The sequence below is a fragment of the Gigantopelta aegis genome, chromosome 10 (assembly GCF_016097555.1).
Source record: "Gigantopelta aegis isolate Gae_Host chromosome 10, Gae_host_genome, whole genome shotgun sequence".
NCBI lineage: Eukaryota > Metazoa > Mollusca > Gastropoda > Neomphalida > Peltospiridae > Gigantopelta > Gigantopelta aegis.
In genome coordinates, this window is record NC_054708.1 from 17447618 (window position 1) to 17469304 (window position 21687).

Consider the following 21687-nt stretch of genomic DNA (forward strand, 5'->3'; position numbering starts at 1 on the left):
ATAATGTATATTCGCAATGGTGTATGTTGTTAGTGCCAACGAGAACCCGTTCTATTGGTAATCTTCGTTTGAAGTTAGACAATTTAACATGGGTTTCAATGGCAGATGACATCTGTGTAGTGAGACCTAAGACAACTTGCCCATATAAAATGACGTCATCAGATATGACGTTCCCTGACTACGTAGTTTTTACGTTCACGAAGAACACCAGTTGCTACGTCTTGACCAATGGGATGACGTAATGTGGTAATGAATGTAACGGAAATTTAATGATATTGTAATGAATGTAACGGAAATTTAATTACGTATATAACGTTTTAAAGCGTGAACGCAGCTTGTGATTGCATCGGTTTCAACAAAAACCAGGGCACAGTATTATAGATTGCACAACATCGTTAAAATGGCATTAATTACTTGAAGCTAGAAAATCCAATTTCTCTGTCAGAATACCGTATTTCCTCTAATAACGGGCCCTTATTCATTTCAAAATGGTCGCAGACCTGGCGCTTATTGGAGACCCGGCCTTTTATTTTTTCAAACAAAGTTTAGAAATTAAAGCTAAAAACTACAAACTTAAAATTTTATTTATTTTTAAATTTAATTTCGAACTGTAACAAAACTTTAAACTTTAATATATTTGTCCACGTAAAGTGCATAAATTATGCCAGGGAGTAATCAGTTTTCGGCTGTCTTACCCGGCTTTTATAGGTTCGGTGCTTATTAGAGGCCTGGCATTTATTAGAGGAAAAAGGAAAGAAGTGGTTTATTTAACGACGCACTCAACACATTTTATTTACGGTTATATGGCGTCCGACATATAGTTAAGGACCACACAGATTTTTTTAGAGGAAACCCGCTGTCACCACATAGGCTACTCTTTTACAACAGGCAGCAAGGGATCTTTTATTTGCGCTTCCCACAGGCAGGATAGCACAAACCATGGCCTTTGTTGAACCAGTTATGGATCACTGGTCGGTGCAAGTGGTTTACACCTACCCATTGAGCCCATTGAGCCTTGCGGAGCACTCACTCAGGGTTTGGAGTCGGTATCTGGATTAAAAATCCCATGCCTCGACTGGGATCCGAACCCAGTACCTACCAGCCTGTAGACCGATGGCCTGCCACGACGCCACCGAGGCCGGTTATTAGAGGAAATACGGTATATTGTGAACAATACAATATCGAGACGATTACGTGGTTGTTTTAGTTAGTAATTTCCATTGAGAACTACCTTGCAAAAAATCAACGTGGGTTGATCCAGGCCCGTAGCAGGGGTGGGGTGGGGTCGGGCCCGCCCCCACCCCCCCAATAAATTTTATGATTATTTTTTTAATTATTATTATTATTTTTTTTTTTTATAATCTTTACATCTCGACTGAATGTAAAAGTTGTAGCGAGACTAACAGATCGAAATTAACGGCAAGAGTTATAGTAACGGGCAAATATCCTTTGAATCATGCCCCCGGACCCCCCCCCCCCCCGCGCTCGTTCAATCCCCCCCCCCCGGCGCTCGTTCAATCCCCCCCCCCCCCCCCCCCAATAATGTCCAACATGCTACGGGCCTGTGATCACAAACTTTTTCAGTTATCGTTAGCCACCCGTATGCCAGAACGCCAGCTCATTTTCTCTTAAATACAAGTGGTAGTATGTCTCTTTTACTGCTCTTATTAGTTAGCAGGGCCTACTAAAACATAACGAGTGGCGTCAAAGCAATGCGTTATTTAAAAACCTATTTGTAATCATCAAAGAAAGATTTCAAATTGATTTCAGAATTATGTGCTTTTTTTATGATGTGTCATTTTCGAAACAGAACTATATTATTAAATTGTTAAGTAAAGACAAATGGTGCCCTTAGTGTTTTCCCCCATTTAGGCAACAAAACGCATAAGCGTAGGCCTAAGAGAAACGGGAAATGGGGAAGGGGGGTGGGGGGGGGGGGCGCAACTGCTTTCCCAGTCCTGGAACAAATCCGCAAATTCATGCAAAAACGTTAGATATTCGAGCAAAATAAGCTAGCCTGAAATCCTTTCACCACGTACATGTATTTCCATCATTCTCCACACAATATTAGTTGTAGACCATGTAAGAATGCGTGGTGATTCATTTGCAACCCTATATAGCTATTTGGCAGTAATGCTTATATGAATAAATGTTATTTTAAATTTCGGGGGGGGGGGGGGGGTAATTCTTCTTTTGGGGGGGGGGGTCAGCCAACGCCCTCACCTCTCCCCTTACAAAAATGGGAGAACGTACGCCTATGACAAAACGGGAATCATTAGGCCTTACGACCCTGCGATCGTCTTTGTTCTGGAAGTTCCTAATGTTATTCAAGTTCGACTAAATAGTTGTTCAACCTGTGCTGTTACTTTTCAGTTTTTATTAAAATAAGATTATTCAACCAATAATTGAACGTCGTCTTTTGCTCTTCATTTTTTTTCTTTAGTGTTTTGTTTTGTGTGGGTGGGTGGGGGTGTTTTGTGTCTTGTTGGGTTGTTTGGGGAGGTTAGTTTGTTAAGAGTTGTTGTTTTGGTAGGGGTTGGGGCGTTTGTGTGTTGTTTGTGTGTTGTTTGTGTGTTGTTTGTTTTTTTTTTGTTTTTTTTGGGGGGGTTTAACTTTGAATACACTCTGCCCCTTTTTATATTCTCAATATAAAACATTTTTTGATTATGTTTACTTTATTCGCTTGTGTTTAAATCACTGTACAATAAGACAATTAAAAATGTACAAAGATAAAATGTTTTCGCTTGTAAATTCACAATATATTTTTATTGTATAATTATAATTATTATTATTATTATTATTATTATCATACTCGACATTCTGCAAAGATGGTGGAAATTCAAGATGGCCGTAACATGACCAAGACTGAAAAACTTTGGAAGTGTCCTTAAGTCATGTCCTGTCCTGTTCGAGCCAGGGCTATGGAGTAGCCCTAATCTATGTAACAGATCTAGATTGTCAATGTTAGACCAGATTTTTATCTTTAATTATACAGAGTAGGACAAAACAAGGTACATTGAATAAATCCAGAACATCGCACACAATTTACTAAACTACGTCTCGGCAACCACAAACTGAAAGTTGACACTGGACAATACACGAAACCGTTTACTCCAGTAGAAAAACAATTATTGTCTGAACGATTATGTAATCGGTGCAGTCTGACTGAAGATGAATATCATCACAGGTATTCCCAACCAATAACGCCGAATGTGCTATTGTTACGTTATATATGTAACTATAGTGTTCGTACGAGGGGTTTGTTTGTGGGTACCTGTGAATATCATCACATCGTAATAAAATTATGTGTGAAATATAATATTCCACGCTCTTAAACTAATATATGAATAATTAACTTTAAAGTTTACATAATAACACTTTTAAAATGATGTCTATGCAGGAAAAATGGATATTTAATATACTTGTGCAGATGCAATCTGATTAAAATTAGCTCTACTGGGTCTCACCACATGTAATAGTGGAGCTAATTTTAATTAGATTGGTGCAGATGCAGTGTGTAAACTAGTTTATGATTAAATATGTATTAACCAATAATTAGTTTAGTATCCTGTTTGTCTGTGTCATGCTTGTACAAATATTATGATTTGCATCCAATTCCATGTGGACTGTTTATATGCAATAAATCTTGTACTATTTTATCTTTCCGTCCACGAGTCGGGGAGGTGGGTTGGGGGGGGGGGGGGGTGTAATTATATTGCAGATCCAAGATATAAACAGATCAGCGCTAGAGGACACTCGAGGCCCCCCTCCTAGCCACCCCCAATTCCTACGGGCCTGTCACGTACACTAAACTGCTAGAATTACAATGCAAATCATTGCGAGCGCTGGCCATTAGATATAATGTCATTGATCCAGCTGACGTAGGGAGTGACTTTAGTGAACACTGCCGGGTAGCTCCCCGGGCGATCTCGGCTCGTAAACGACACGACACCTGCCACCAAGTCTCGGCCGTTCTCGTGGCACACAAGAGAACTGCCGCTGTCACCCTGGGGAAAACAAATGAGAAATAGATCGAAGTATTAATGGGAGGTAACTGTGCAACATTAATTTCTTGGTGAGAACATCATTCGTTATTTTTGATAGTACATGCTTGTTTACACATATACGTGTGTTAAAAATTTCAAGACGTACGACTGGCTTCTCCTAGGTGATGACCATACATCCAATGAAAAAACAGCACGATCGAAATCAATTACACTGTCGTATAGTTAACCTGACACTCATTTGTCTCTGACGCGTAAGTGCAAGGGCTGTAAATAACTTTTAGTCGAAAAAGATGTTAAAATTTGCTTAAAACCTGGTTTTTGAGGATATGTAAGAAACAGAATAATACATTCGTGTCCGTTAGATACAATTTATCTTACAACTCGTTGTTTAAAAACGTATAAACTCGCTCTCGCTCGTTAGATACATAAGCGTACGAGTCATGGGGGTAAGGGCTGGAGCAAAATCTCAAATTCCGTCAAAAATGATAGAGATATTCGGACAAAATGTGCATTTGTGAGACCTTTTTACCATGTATTTCCATCATTCTACACTCAAAATTAGTTGTAATCCGTGTAAAAATGCGTAACGATTCGTTGGTAACCCTATGTAGCTATTTGGTAGTAATGCTAATATGAATAAATGTTGTTATCCAGATTCGGGCATTTTCGTCGTTTATTTCGTGCAAAAGCCAGCTTGCCCCCCCCCCCCCCCCCCACACACACACACAAAAATGTGAGCCCGTACGCCTATGGTTAGATAAATTTTAAAACAATTCGTTATAAGATAAATGGTATCTAACGGCCACTCATGTATTATTCTCTATATATAATACCAGCAGGGTTTCCACCAGGATATGTTTGGACTTGGACTTGCACTTGAAACTCTATTTACGTGTCCCTATGGTTTCAGGCATGTTCGCCTCGGTTCCGGTCTCTGGCATGGTCAGTAAGCTGACCTGGGACGTAGTTTAAATTGTTTTCAATGTAAGGTACAAATATACTTGTTTTGGGTTTTATATACAATGCTTGCTCACTGGTCTGCTCAAAACTTGATAATATAGTATGAAACTAGCAGAAATTGACCAACAGTCTAATTAATTTTAATGAGTAGGCTATACTTGCTGACAAATGAATGGTGATAATGACAGATTGAAGACCGTGATAATAATCATAATCATTTTAATAGGGGAAGGGGATCGTGGCAGAACGAGTTTAACTAATTCTGTCATAAAACAACACGCACGCACAGACACAATAGACACAAATACGCACACAATAGGTGCACACACACAGCACGCACACACGCACATACATAATAGGCACATGCACGCACGCACACACACACACACACACACACGTACTGTCCACATCCATGTATGAGGATTTTAAATGATTTCTCACCGCGCACACTCCCACCCCTCTGTTTCGGTAGCCTGCGCAGATCCTGTTCTCCATCTTGACGTGGTAGTGACGTCGACACCGCGAGCTGCTGTACACTGGCATGGTGATGAGACGAGCCACGCGCGACGCCCCGCCACCTACAACACAGAACACAGGGGAAACACAGTCACAACATGGTCACAATATAACCTACAACACTGTCACAACACAATCTACAACACTGTCACAACTCCCTTGCTCCTACATGTAAATTACTATTAAGAAGTGGTAATTGGTCTAAAAACGGAGTAGCACACAGACACACACACACACACTTTTACTAGTCTAGTACAGGCCAGGCAGTAGGAACGATATTTCAAGTGGTGGACAGGCTTCTGAACACTGCGAGAGCGATAGTTTTGTTCGCGCGTCGCTCGCGTAAGTATAATTTTGTGTAACCCATTTTTCGTTCGTGCACTGAATTTATGGCATCATTTCCATGGTAATGGCGGGTTACGTAAAAATGAAAAGGTTACGCAAATTTCCAAGAGGCATGGTGGGGCACAATTTCTATTGAGGGATGAAACAGTCGGAGGGGGGGGGGGGGGGGTGTACAAGCCAGTTTTTAATCTTTAATTAGAGTACGACAGAAAAAAACCCGTACATTTTCGTTCTCAAATTGGTGGGTAGTGGGTGGGGCACACCCTTATAGCGTGAGCTCATTGTATAAACATACATCACAGACATTTCTTATCAAGAAAAAACGTCTTGAATGTCGAGGACAAGGTGACAGTATTGAGATAACGAAAACGTTGAGAGTTCCGCATCTTTTTATCGGGATGTTTAGAGTAGTCTGAAATTATCGCAAACCGTGAAAGAGGGTCGGATCTAGACTTGGAAAAGTTTGTTTTGTTTAACGACACCACTAGAGCACATTGATTAATTAATTATCGGCTACTGGATGTCAAACATTTGGTAATTCTGCCACGTAGTCATCAGAGGAAACCAGCTACATTTTTTCTAATGCAGCAAAGGATATTTTATATGCACTTTCCCACAGACAGGATAGCACATACCACGGCCTTTGATATACCAGTTGTGGTGCACTAGATGGAACGAGAAATAGCCCAATGGGCCCACTTCGGGGATCGATCCCAAACCGACCACGCATCAAGCGAGCGCTTTACCACTGGGCTACGCCTCGCCCCTGATCTAGAGTTGCAATAACCAAAGTGGGGAGGGGTGAGGAATATATTTTCTGGAACAAAAAAAACAAACAAACAAAAAACAGAATATTTATTTAACTTTGTCTAGTTCTTAATTTGTTAAATTCAGTGTTTAGAAGGTGCCGAACATACAGTAATTGCGACATATGCACTACCTTTAATCAGCATCAAGGTCATGATACAGACCTGACAGTAGGCTATATACGTACATATAATATTTAAAAACACATATGCAAGTACACATATAAAAAGTGGAACAAAATACGGTGGTGATTGACCTTGTAACCGAACACTGCAAAAGAGCTAAACTGAGCTACAACCGCAAAACAAAGACGGAAATTTCAAATAATGGTTTATCCAATGCAAAGTCGTCTTGTGAACATTTGTTCAGACCCCGTGCTTATAAACCTTAGAGTCTTGACTTTAATAAAGCCCAGACTTTAACGTCATGGCAACGCCATTCAAATAGCATTACGTTAAAGTCTGGTTTTTATTAAAGTCTAGACTTTAAGTTTTATAAGCACGGGCCCAGATCGCCATTTATATAGTTCTGGCTTGACCTCGAGCCCAGTTGACCTCTGTCTTAAAAGAAGATGTCAAGAAGAATGAATGAATGAATGAATGAATGAATGGATGGATGTTTAACGACACCCCAAATGTCAAGAATATGATTGGCCACTAGTCGATAGAATACTATACAAAATAATAATAATAAATAATAATACAGCATTTTTTGTACTAGTAACACAAAACATATAAGAACTGAAGACATATATTTCTATACGAGGGGTCAAAATATTCCCATCCCGACAGGTTTTTGCAAGTCAACACCAACAGGGACCGGTAGTTTTGTCTGTCGTCCCGTCGGACCGGCAATGATTTTATGTTTATATTCACACATCGGTTTGAGTCAATCATGTTTGGTCTGGTAGAATTTGTAGCTTACCGGACCGGATATCCGGCAGAAATGCCAGACAGTTCCGACCCCTGTATACTAAAATGTGCCCAGTGTATGTACAACTATATGGAAAATAAATCTGTTTTACCGTTAACTGTGCAGCCCCATCCACTCATTTGACATTCCTGGTGTACAAGTGGGAAGTCGGTCTCGTTCATTAGCGGCAGGTGAAGCTTTCTGATGTAGGAAAACGTGGGTCCTGATGGAACCTTTCGCTTCAGTTTGACTAATGCAATGTCATTGGCCCAGATACCTGAAATTATTACAATAGTGGTTATCAACCTCGGTGGTGTCGTGGTTACGCCATTGAAAATACGGCTTAGGTTGGTAGGTACAGGGTTCGCAGCGCGGTACCGGTTCCCAACGAGAGCGAGTTTTAACGACTAATTAATGGATAGGTGTAAGACCAATACACCCTTTTCTCTCTCACTAACCACTAACCAACTGTCCTGGACAGTCCAGACAGCTGAACTATGTGCCCAGGACAGCGTGCTTGAACCTTAATTGAATTCAAGGTTCACGCACACCCGCACACAAAAGGCCTATATGAAAACATGTCTGAATCTGAACAGCAGAGTATTTAATTTTGGCGCCCAAACTGTGACCGGTTGTTTTCAAATTACTTGCTAATATTGTATACTTACTAGACTGGTTGTATGGTAATATTTAATACTTACTAGACTGGTTGTATGGTAATATTTAATACTTACTAGACTGGTTGTATGGTAATATTTTATAATTACTAGACTGGTTGTATGGTAATAGTTAATACTTACTAGACTGGTTGTCGGGTAATATTTAATACTTACTAGACCGGTTGTATGCTGGATGAACGACGATCCGCTCTACGTCAATTTCCCATTGTAGCCAGTCTCGCATGTCGAACAGTCTACCCAGGAAGTGAAGTATTCTCTCTGTAGGCGTCGCCTGAATGTAATAATTCACATTTGTTTTGTTTAAGACACCACTAGAGCACTAGATTTATTTGGTAATTTTGACACTCTTAGAGAGAAAACCCACAACATGTTTCCATTAGTAGCAAACGATCTTTATATGCACCATCACACAAACAGACATCATATACCACGGTCTTTGATATACCAGTCGTTGTGCACTGGCTGGAACGAGGAATGTAATAATTAATGCATGCAGTAGTGAAAAAACAACCACCTATGATTTTGTTATCTCAAAACTACGATCCTGAAGAAAAAAAGGAATATATATGATCGGGTTTTGGGGTGGGGGTTGTGTAGGGTTTTTTTTGTGTGTGGTCTGGTTTTGTTTTTTTTGGTTTCTTTGGGGGGGGGGGATTGAGGGGTGGTGAGGGTTGGGGGATTGAGGGGTGGTGAGGGGTTGGGGGATAGGGAGTTGTTTGGGGATCCCCCCCCCTCCCCCCTGTCTTCATCAATCTGTGTTAGTCAGTGTTGGTGGTCGTGGTGTTACAGACTGTATACCACGGAAAGCAAGCTTTCGTCTCACCCACACCCCCTGTGAGATCACATTACTACCCGCAGAGTGGAACCTCCCACACCCGGGCACCTTTAATTTAATTGAGTTAGAATCCCATTCAAACTTACCCGTAAGTGCACGGATGCCAGCCTGACCTCCCAGTTGGATGCTAGTCTTGCTTCTCGACTGGGAAATACAATGTCATTATACTCTTAATGCTTATATAGGTTAGATGCGGCGTGTGCGTGCGGCCCGATTGTTTCGTCCGATGAGTCTGCCGCATGCGTTTTGGGCATATACATACTATATATGGTTATTTCATTGCGGCTAGTCGCATGCGTTTTGAGAATATATACACTACATACGAGTATTTCATTGCGGCTGGTCGCATGCGTTTTGAGCATATATATACATTGTATACGAGTATTTCATTGCGGCTGGTCGCATGCGGTTTGAGCATATATATACACTATATACGAGTATTTCATTGCGGCTGGTCGCATGCGTTTTGAGCATATATATACACTACATACGAGTATTTCATTGCGGCTGGTCGCATGCGTTTTGTAGACGCACCCTCTAGACGCTCTCATTGAAACTAATGTGTTTCGATTATTTATTTATTTATTAGCCGGACCGCACGCACGCATCGCATTCAGTCTATATGAGCCTTTAGTTTCAATAGAGCATGATAAAACTACTGTGGAATGAAACTGATTAAAGCAATGGGCATGCATTATACATGTACTTAAATTGTATTTTAGGGAGAGTAATTTTAGCTCCCTTCGACATGTGAATGTATATGGTATCAATGTGATAATATCATAAATAACTCTCCATAATCCGACGCATATAACTGTAAATAAAATGTGTTGAGTGTGTCGTTAAATAAAACATGTCCTATTTCCTATGAGTTCTCCATAATCTAAGTTAGGGTAGCGAAATTTTAATCACTCCCCTAAATTTGTTTTTCACGTCAAGGTCTATATTAAGGCTATTCATTATAAAACAGTAGCGAATTTAGGACCCTTTGGACAAGGCAGAGATGGACAAAGTTTGTCCAACATTATGTTGTTTGATTGTTTGAATGAGGTCAAACATGCAACAGATCCAAAGGTCGCTTTTACAGGCATGCATCCGACAATCCATGGGATGATGTTCAGTACAGCCGTTCACATGCACCCGGTTTAGGTCGTGCGGAATGCAATATAAAATGCTGCGTGATGTTTCCAGTGCCGCTGCCGCACTCCGGACGCCCATGTGCATGTGACAGCGGCTAAAAGGCGTCGCTACACGATACGAGTGCCTTTTACAAGAATAGCCGATTCCAAATTCCAGTCGATAAAATCGTAATGTTGTGTTTTTACAATCGGCTATGTTTCCGTGACTTTTTTCGTACAATGCACTCGTATCGTGTGGCGTCGCTTTAAGGCATCATCAAAATGGGCATCGGGGTATAAAGACAGTAATTGCAGGCGCGTGCGCGGGGGGGGGGGGGGGTGTCGAACCCCCCTGCTCAAGGCGAAAACAAATTTCATATCCCCCCCCCCCTGCAAAATTTCCTGCGCACGCCCCTGAATTGTCTGTATATACAGAGCACATTGTATAAACAATCAATGCAAACAGTAAAGTGGTTTCTTAAAATGTGTATCTGTTTAAAATTATATGCGGTCGCTTTAAAAAGGGACATTCATGAGTTTGCTGCAATTTTTAAGATGTTATCGACTAACAGAGACTTGTTAACGATCGTAATTATATATCAAATATATTCTTCTGCATAAAATATTAGTGGCTGTATATTAAACGTGTATCTGGTCATTCTAATATTTGTACTAGGTAAAATTTCAGTTTATTTTATAAAATATGTTTACTTCGTACGTACAAAATTATTGTAAGACAAAATCCAGTGTGGGCTTCTTATAAATATTAAGACGATCAGAAACACATCGATTATACAGACACTGATATTCTAAACAAGAAAATATATTTAATATGTAAGTTTAGTCTGAAACATCTTACATTGCAGCAAGCTCAGGAATGTTCCTTTAAACGGTGCTTTGGGTCGATGTGTAATATAACTGTAGTGGAAACGGATTTAGGTTGTCTTGAAAATAGGTTGTATGAAATTATTTTTATGAAAGAATTTAGGAGGCCCGTTATATAATGAAAGAGGGGGTGGCGGGGGGGGGGGGGGTACTTTTAAAGTGTATACCCGTAGTCCTTAAAACAATGGGCAGCTGATAATATCCAATAGTCGTTGAGGACGGATCCCCCGCAAAACACGTGACGGTGACCAATGGGTATTCCTAGAAACCGTCTCGTCACAATGGTTGCCTTCAGTAAAACCAGCCATGGTTGACTTCCGCGTGATATGGGCTGGCCTCCAATTGCACGTGCATGTCGGATTTTAGGTTCTAGAAAAGAAGGAACGAATGTTACTGGCAGAGGTCACGCAATTTAAAGGTCCTATATCAAAGTTGCTACTACAATATTTTGTAAAAATAAATAATTACAAATTAATCGATCCCAAGCATAATCTTTCCAGTGTCATATTGTTTTTGTATGTTTTGATATAGATGATTGCTAAACACTGTTTCAGTAAAATCTGACCCGTCATACACGCAAAAATCTTGCAACCGGTGGATTGTTCCTGCATTTATGAAAACTAGCGAAATGCTGATTCTGCTAGGTTTAATTACACGCTGGTTCGTAGCGACATTTGTCATTTCGTTCGCTCTAAATTATTGTTTAAATCATTAAAGAATCGGCTGTTTTTCGAAAAATCATTCTCTGCTGTCGGCATGTTGACCTACTAACAGAAGGCCGGATGCTACGTCACAGGTCTGATGCGGGTCAAATCGACTGAGCAGTGGGTTTTTCCCCCAAGTGTTTTACAAAAAGTCACTTTATTAATAACTGGGATGGTATTTTTGTTTTTGATTCTTAATACTGTAATGTTTATGTATTTGTTTTATATACTGTATATTAATAATGTGTCATGATTGTGGACCTTTAAGTTTGAGAACATGTGGCCACAACGTCGACATTTTGCAACGGAAGAAGCTAATTAAGTTTGTGTGTTGTACTTAAATGGCAACGTGAATCATTATTAAAAGGTTGTTTGCCAATTTGTAGGCAATTTTAAATAGATTAAAGACCTTTTTGCTTGTTTTCTTCACTCGTTTTTTTTCTTTCTTCTTTTCTTTTTTGTTGCTTTGTTTTGTTTTGTTTTGTTTTCTATTTGTTTATTGTTGATTTTGGTACACGTGGTTTTGTTGTAGAGATATTTACCTGTCTGAGAACCGACACTGTGTATGAACACGACAGTCACGCACGCCAGCACGACACACACAGCATTGGGCTGGATACCCTGTGAACGCAAACCGATAATGTCTGTTACAGAATGTAAAAACAAATGTATCTGTGCTGCTACTACTACTATTACCCCCCTAAATGTTGTGTTGTGCTGCTGCTGCTGCTACTACTACTATTACCCCCCTAAATGTTGTGTTGTGCTGCTGCTGCTGCTGCTGCTGCTACTACTATTACCCCCCTAAATGTTGTGTTGTGCTGCTGCTGCTGCTGCTGCTGCTACTACTATTACCCCCCTAAATGTTGTGTTGTGCTGCTGCTACTGCTACTACTACTACTACTACTATTACCCCCCTAAATGTTGTGTTGTGCTGCTGCTGCTGCTGCTACTACTACTATTACCCCCCTAAATGTTGTGTTGTGCTGCTGCTGCTGCTGCTGCTGCTACTACTATTACCCCCCTAAATGTTGTGTTGTGCTGCTGCTGCTGCTGCTGCTGCTACTACTATTACCCCCCTAAATGTTGTGTTGTGCTGCTGCTGCTGCTGCTGCTGCTACTACTATTACCCCCCTAAATGTTGTGTTGTGCTGCTGCTGCTGCTGCTGCTGCTACTACTATTACCCCCCTAAATGTTGTGTTGTGCTGCTGCTGCTGCTGCTACTGCTACTACTACTACCAGAGGCGGATCTTGGAGGGAGGCAGGGGCCCACCCCCCTAAATGTTGTGTTGTGCTGCTGCTGCTGCTGCTACTACTACTACTACCAGAGGCGGATCTTGGAGGGAGGCAGGGGCCCACCCTCCTAAATGTTGTGTTGTGCTGCTGCTGCTGCTGCTACTACTACTACTACTACCAGAGGCGGATCTTGGAGGGAGGCAGGGGCCCACCCCCCTAAATGTTGTGTTGTGCTGCTGCTGCTGCTGCTACTACTACTACTACTACCAGAGGCGGATCTTGGAGGGAGGCAGGGGCCCACCCTCCTAAATGTTGTGTTGTGCTGCTGCTGCTGCTACTGCTACTACTACTACTACTACTACTACTACTACTACTACTACTACTACTACTACTACTACTATTACTACTGCTGCTGCCGCTACTGCTGCTGCTGCTAAAGTTGCTGTTACTGCTGCTGCTGTTACCGGTGGTACTATTATTATTACTACTACAGACCTTGTTTTTGTACATGCCCGTAGGGCTGATCTTGAAAGGATCGGGTTGTCATTTTGTCATTGGGGTGGAAATTGTGTCGAGTGAAGCCAAGCAAGGGAGGTTTTGGGAACTCTCTTCTGGAACATTTTCAAACATTTACCCCCTTTTAGAGTGACTCTTGCGTGGTTTCGGCTTAATACCCGGGGTTTTTTTTTTTTAACCATATTTTTGAAGTATTAAAAGGCTTAGAATACGTTTTCATGTCATCTGACTGGCCTCGGTGGCGTCGTGGTTAGGCATCGGTCTACAGGCTGGTAGGTACTGGGTTCGGATCCCAGTCGAGGCATGGGATTTTTAATCCAGATACTGACTCCAAACCCTGAGTGAGTGCTCCGCAAGGATCAATGGGTAGGTGTAAACTATTTGCACCGACCAGTTCAACAAAGGCCATGGTTTGTGCTATCCTGCCTGTGGGAAGCACAAATAAAAGATCCCTTGCTGCCTGTCGTAAAAGAGTAGCCTATGTGGCGACAGCGGGTTTCCTCTAAAAAAAAGTGTCAGAATGGCCATATGTTTGACGTCCAATAGCCGATGATAAGATAAAAAATCAATGTGCTCTAGTGGCGTCGTTAAATAAAGAAACTTAATTTTTTATGTCATCTGAGTAAAAATCCCTACAATTTCTTAATGAATATGTTTGGCTATTTTAATGTAATTTGTATGGAATATCGGATTCTCTCCTCCGAAATGTTCTAATATATGGTGTTTCGTGAATAAACTGTCAATAATTAAGTACTAAAAGTTGATTTTAAATTTAAAAGGTGGAACGGCATTAAAATGCACCATGTAATGACGGATTATATATACGAGAATATAAGCGATATGTTGCTATTCAGTAGTTTTGAATTGGCAAATGATTGCATATTGACATTGTTAATTGATAGACCAGTTTAGCAGAAAAGGGAATAATGTACATACCCCCACCACCACCAATAAAAAAGCAGCAAATTGACCCAAAAAGTGGAAGGCTATGCCCTACCTACCCCCCCCCCCCCCGCGCCGCCCCAATTCCTATGGACCAGTTTAAAAAAAAAAAAAAATCATTGCATGTGCATACAAAATACAGTATATATATACTCTTCAAAAAAAGAAACGCAAAAGGGTACAAATGGGTTATAACTCCGATTTTATGTTTCCTACCGGTTCATGCTTTGTGAATATAAGGTCATTGCATGTCCCAAACACATTCCCACGGTTACATTCGATAAAACGCAGCTACTGTACAATAAAGTTCCAAAATGTGAATATTCGCAAAAACGCAGCCACGTGCAAACCATGTCACCACTGCACGTGCGTTGTCTGCACGTGCAACATGAACACCGACAGTATAAAAGTGCAGGGTGTTCGCTTGACTGGCCTCTGTATCTGGCCGACAGTTGACAATCCAGGACATGCCACGTCTCAGTGAACCGCAGAGAAACAATGCCATCGGCCGACTAGACGCAGGCGAATCCAGAACGGCCGTTGCCAGGGCATTCCATGTGTCCCCAAGCACCATCTCCAGACTGTGGGACCGTTACCAGCAACATGGATCAACACGTGACCTCCCTAGATCCGATCGACCACGGGTCACTACCCCCGGGCAGGACCGCTACATCCGGGTACGCCACCTTCGGGAACGATTGACTACTGCCACCTCCACAGCCGCAGCAATACCAGGTTTGCGCAGGATATCCGACCAGACCGTACGGAACCGCCTACGTGAGGTAGGAATTCGTGCCAGACGTCCAGTTCGAGGTGTCATCTTAACACCACAACACCGTCGACTCCGACTGCAGTGGTGCCAGATTCATCGACAATGGCCTCAACTGCGATGGAGACAGGTGTGGTTCAGTGACGAGTCCCGATTTCTGCTCCCACATCATGATGGAAGATGTCACGTGTATAGGCGTCGTGGTGAACGTTATGCGGCAAACTGCGTGCAGGAAGTGGACAGATTCGGCGGGGGTAGTGTCATGGTGTGGGCAGCCATCTCACACACTGGCAGAACTGACCTGGTCCACGTGCAGGGCAACCTGAATGCACAGGGCTACATTGACCAGATCCTCCGGCCACACATCGTTCCAGTTATGGCCAACGCCAACGCAGTGTTCCAACATGACAACGCCAGGCCTCACACAGCACGTCTCACAACGGCTTTCCTACAGAACAACAACATTAATGTCCTTCCTTGGCCATCGATATCACCGGATTTGAACCCAACTGAGCATCTATGGGACGAGTTGGACCGACGCCTCCGACAACCACAGCCCCAGACCCTGCCCGAGCTGGCAGCAGCCTTGTAGGCCGAGTGGGCCACCATCCCCCGGGACGTCATCCGTACTCTGGTTGCTTCAAAGGGCAGGCGGTGCCAGACAGTTGTCAACACACGCGGAGGCCACACCCGGTATTGACTCCAGATGACCTTGACCTTGGTGGTGTGTCCTATCACTTACTCACAATGGACTAGAGTGAATTGTAAACAATCCTGCAACATTTGGTAATTATCGGACTCACCATTCAATAATTAAATCAATTCTCCAAATGTTACGACAATGTGGTTTTGCGTTTCTTCTTTTGAAGAGTATATATATACGTATATTGTTGATAAAAATATCTACTTATGGAAAGAAATAAGGTGCATGGTATAAGCATGGACTGAGGTGGTCAAATCATGGAAATGAAACATTACAAGATACTTTAGTTCATTAATAAAATATTTACCACAGACATTAATAATGCCTGTTGAAATAATTTATTTCACTCATATATTTTAGCTATTAAGTTTAATACACTAGAGTAGTTATGCTTATATAAAATACAAAATATGTAACTTGGGACTGAATGTCAGTAATATGGGGTTGACTGCCTGTAACACGGTAAAATTTCCTATACTGTGGTTCAGGGTTGTGGTTGCAGTCAACATTTAATGTTACTACTTGTGTGTTTTGTTGTTGTTGTTGTTTTCTAAACTGTACAAATAGAACACTTTAAATAAGATTTTTAAAAAAACGTACTTACCATTATGTTGATTTCGGCGCTGATACTGATGGAATGTAGATCGTGTTTTATCAGTGTGTCCTGTGATTAGTCCACATACAACCTACTTGAACCATGCTACATCAGGTCATGTATAAACCCTATCGCGTGTGATAGGCCTACATCACGGCCAGTGTAGTAAATGGAATATCTGTATCCACATACATAGATATCTCGGATATATCTCGGACTCCTGTTGTATATATACAGGCTTACTTTTATCTTTTTCCAAAATATTAATGAAAGTAGTTACATTCAATAAAGTTAAAAGAGCATATTGAACATTCGATAATTTAGCGCATTTTTAGTTTTAAATATATTTGTCTAGTTTATACAAGTGTTTAGTGTATAACTGCTATCCTTTCAACGTTAAGTTTACTAGGTTCCTTAACACCAGATCAACTTCCACTGGCGATCATGTTAATATTTTCTCTTCAACATACATGTATGTACAATGTATGAACCCAGTAAACATACAAGGTGGCACCATATATTCAATGTTATTCACATGGGGAGACCAGGGACATTTAAATTTAGTACATATTGCATTGTAACCTATTATGTTGAATTCAGTGTCATTTTATTAAACCTATACATATCTTTCAAAAAAAAAAAAAAGCCTCACCTATTTTGTAATTATCGTGCCCGAAATAATGCAAAACGTGCCCTATTTACTTTAAAAGTGTCCCAGACCGTATAACATTGTGCCCCAATTCGTTCTTTTTTATTATTGCATTTCATTTCATTTCCACTTATTTTCGTGCTTATATCCAATTACGATTCAAGCAGCTGTCCTGGGAACACACCTCAGGGCAGTGAGTTAGAACTAATTAGTTTGTTAAAACTCGCTCTGGGTGGGAGCCGGTACCGGGAAGCGAACCCTGTACCTACCAGCCTTATATCCGATGGCTTAACCACGACACCACAGTTATTGCTTGTGCTCTGGTTATTTTAAAATAAGTGTGGCCCGTCTGATTTGACACAGACCAAATAGCCAACGTACTACTCTTCTAGGAACTGACAGACGTATGTAGGCTCTATTCTGTTCGGGGGCGAAACGTAGCCCAGTGGTAATGCGCTCGCTTGATGCGTGGTCGGTGTGGGATCGATCCCCATCGGTGGGCCCATTTGGCTATTTCACGTTCCAGCCAGTGCACCACGACTGGTATATCAAAGGTCGTGGTATGTGCTATCCTGTCTGTGGGATGGTGCATATAAAAAATTCCTTGCTGCTAATCGAAAAGAGTAGTCCATGAAGTGGTGACAGCGGGTTTCCTCTCTCTATCTGTGTGGTCCTTATCCATATGTCTGACGCCATATAACCGTAAATAAAATGTGTTGAGTGTGTTGTTAAATAAAACATTTCCTTCCTTCCTGTTCTGTTCTGTAGATATTTGGTACAAGTAATGTGTTGGAATAAAAAATAATGTAGTGGAAGCTTTCTGATTCCACTCTGAACTTGTTTAAATATTCGAGAGACACTGGATGTCATTCCATATTTTAAATATACTTAACTGTGATATTTATTATTTTATTTTATCATTTGACTTTAAAATGTTTTATATTGATGTTGATCATCACTTCATTCATATATTAAACATCTATTCTATTCTATTCTATTCTATTCTATTCTATTCTATTCTATTCTATTCTATTCTATTCTATTCTATTCTATCCATTTATATATTTACCTTTGTGCTAGGGTGTCGTTAAACATTCATTAATGAATTCCGTTTTAATTTAATTTAATTTTTGAATTTTTTTGATTGATTTGTTCATAATTTCATTTATGCTAATATCTTTGACACGTAATTAAAATAGCCGATGTATTTTTCGTGCTGGGGTGTCATTAAACATTCAGTCATTCTACATTATATTATATTATATTATATTATATTATATTATATATATATTATATTATATGACATCACATCACATCATATCATATCATATATCGTATCGTATCGTATCACTTATTGTATCGTATCGTATAATATATCATATCGTATATCATATATCACATATCATGATATGGTATTGTATCGTATCGTATCATATATCCAGTCTTTGCTATTGAGTACATTTTAGTGTACATTCCTATTTAAAGGCTGCCGGTGTATAGCTACCAGGGGGTTAAAAATGTGGAATTCGTTCAAGACATCCCTGCAATGCGATTCTGCAAACGTAAACACCTTTAGAACAGATATCCGTTGTTGATACTAGGTTTAATGTTCAGCCTCTCTCGTCAAGTCTGTTTACCAGTTGAGTTTAAACAACTTACTGTTTGCAGCCATTCACCAAGAGGGGCGGGGCATAGCACAGTGGCAAAACACTCGCCTTATGCGTGGTCTGTCTAGGATCGATCCCCGTCGGTGGTCCCATTAGGCTATTTCTTGTTCCAGTTAATGCGCCACTACTGGTATATAAAAGGCATGTGGTATGTGCTGCCTTGTCTGTAGGATGGTGTATATAAAAGATTACTTGCTACTAGCGAGTTTCCTCTCTAACACTAACACTATATGTAAAAATATCAAATGTCTGACATACAATAGCCGATTATTAATAAATCAATGTGCTCTAGTGGTGTCGTTAAACAAATAAACTAACTCTTTTTTAAACGGTGCACACCCACCCTAGAAAAATCCTGTATCCGTCCCTCAAAGTACAATTTATTTATGTTATATCAATATTAGTGTACTTCGATATACTATAGCAGGGCCGTAGCTAGGATTTTTTGTTGGGGGGGGGGGGGAGCAACTGAGTAGTTAATAGTCTAAAACTCCTTAAACAGTTAAGAAGAGAATTTTCTTTAAGTTTCTATAATGCTTTCCGGATTTTTTTCTTGCCCCCCCCCCCCCCCCCCCCCCCCCCCCCCGCTAGCTACGGCCCTGTATACGTGCCTTCATGTCCTATTTCCATTTCTGTTTCTTTCTTGTTATACCCCTACGCCCGCCCTTGAACAATCCTTCATCCGCAATGACCGGCCTCGGTGGCGTCGTGGCAGGCCATCGGTCTACAGGCTGGTAGGTACTGGGTTCGGATCCCAGTCGAGGCATGGGATTTTTAATCCAGATACCGACTCCAAACCCTGAGTGAGTGCTCCGCAAGGCTCAATGGGTAGGTGTAAACCACTTGCACCGACAAGTGATCCATAACTGGTTCAACAAAGGCCATGGTTTGTGCTATCCTGCCTGTGGGAAGCGCAAATAAAAGATCCCTTGCTGCCTGTCAAAAAGAGTAGCCTATGTGGCGACAGCGGGTTTCCTCTCAAAACAGTGTCAAAATGACCATATGTTTGACGTCCAATAGCCGATGATAAGATAAAAAATCAATGTGCTCTAGTGGCGTCTTAAATAAAACAAACTTTACTTTTCATCCGCAAGGAGACATTTAAAAAGTTAGTTTGTTTTGTTTAACGACATTGCTTTATTAATCATCAGCTATTGGATGTCAAACATTTGGTAATTTTGACATTTAGTCTTAAAGAGGAAACCCGCTACATTTTTCTATTAGTAGCAATTAAGGGATCCTTTATATGCACCATCCCATAGTCAGGGTAGCACATACCACGGCCTTTGATACCGCAGTCGTGGTGCACTGGCTGGAACGAGAAATGGACCAATGGGCCACCGACGGAGATCGATCCCAAACCGACCGCGCAACAGGCGAGCGTTTTATCACTCGGCCGACTGCGCATCAGGCGAGCGCTTTACCACTGGGCTACGTCCCGCCCTGGAGCGGAATTTAGCTCAGTTGGTCGAGTGCTGGCTTGAGGTGCTTGCGTTGCAGGATCGACCCACCTCAGTGGATCCATTCAACTGCATGAACTGATGGGGTGTTTTTTTCCCGTTCCAAACCTGTGCACTACAACTTGTAAAAGGCCGTGGTATGTTCTTTCCTGTCTGTGGGATAGTGTATATAAAAGATCTCTTGCTGATAACAGAAAAATGTAGCCGGTTTTCTCTGATGACTTAATGTCAGAATGTCCAAATGTTTGACATCCAATAGCCTATGATTAATTAATTTGTGTGCTCCGGTGGCATTAGAGGATCCAGAGGGGGGTCACAGGGACTTCAGGTCCCCCCACCCCCCACCCCAATTTAAAGTGCCCTTTTTAATGACGTTTTGGGATGGGTTTTGTTTTTTCAATTCATCATCCACAACACACAACACTAAATTGCCTCGAAAACGCGTTTCTGAGAATCTTTATTTAAAACATTTCCGGGAAACATGCTCTCGATTCCTCCTACCGATCTTGCTTTATTAGGAGCTCGGCTCATTTGCCTTGACAAACCCAATTTTTTTTTTTTTAATTTTGTGACCTCCCCTTTACAAAATTATGGATCCGCCCCAGAGTGTTTCCGTTAAACAAAACAACTTTAACGTTCCGCCCCAAACAACGAGACATTTTGTCACAATAAAACACTGACGTTAGTGCGTATGCTTGCCAGATCACCTATGTACATATTTTAATGCAAGTTCGACATTTTCCGTCAAGTTACAAAAATTGCCGGAAACGTAACGTCGTTTCTTTTGCGTGACGTCAACAATGCGTTGACGTAATATGCTTATTGATGTCAAAGCGATACTACTACGTAAATTTTTCTGAATATGGTTCAACTTCAGAAATGTGCGAAAAGAATCGGTGTTTGCCATTTATAATCATATTTTAAAATGTATTTAAATGCAAAACGTGCATGGATCTAATACTACCTATGACGACTGCAGCTAACTACTGTGCTATTCAGTTACAAGGTCTTCTACAGGTGTTGAGTGGATATATGAATAAAGGTAAGTGTGTTTATTCATCGTTGAAGCCAAAAGTTGCGTGCGTTGACACTGGCGGAGCCAGAATGTTATATGGGGGAGGGGGGACACCCACACTGTCTACAAGTCGAGTTATGGAGACTGTATGCTCGTGTACAGGAAAATATGCAGGGGGTCAAGAATGTGCCGATCGAAATTTCTACGGGATTCCCTGGAAACTATATTGAAAAAAAAAACAAGAGAAGAAAATTCGCTTGAGCAGAATGTTTTTGATCCCCGAAACCTCTTCTGCACACACAAATTTAAAAGGTTTTCTGCCACAGGGTAAATATTTTGCAATTTTTTTTTTTTTAAGTTTAACC

At 41.1% G+C, this 21687-nt stretch overlaps 1 protein-coding gene across 1 annotated transcript; it reads right to left on the reverse strand.

The window, feature by feature from the left end:
* Window positions 1–2171: 2171 nt before the first annotated feature.
* LOC121384540 (trypsin I-P1-like) lies at window positions 2172–16718 on the reverse strand. Its single transcript, XM_041514972.1, has 8 exons — window positions 16541–16718; window positions 12312–12390; window positions 11233–11434; window positions 9149–9206; window positions 8381–8498; window positions 7660–7824; window positions 5409–5545; window positions 2172–4007 (listed from the first exon to the last, which is right to left on the reverse strand). Exons 1-8 carry the CDS (start codon window positions 16541–16543, stop codon window positions 3834–3836), a joined length of 936 nt encoding a protein of 311 aa, XP_041370906.1. The 5' UTR covers window positions 16544–16718; the 3' UTR covers window positions 2172–3833.
* Between the last annotated feature and the right edge of the window lie 4969 nt (window positions 16719–21687).

Coding starts and splice junctions, on each gene's coding strand:
- LOC121384540 (XM_041514972.1), bottom strand. Junction 11,435..12,311: donor CAGTGTCGGTTCTCAGACAG/GTAAATATCTCT, acceptor CTTCTTTTCTAG/AACCTAAAATCCGACATGCA. Junction 7,825..8,380: donor TCCAGCATACAACCGGTCTA/GTAAGTATTAAA, acceptor TAATAATTTCAG/GTATCTGGGCCAATGACATT.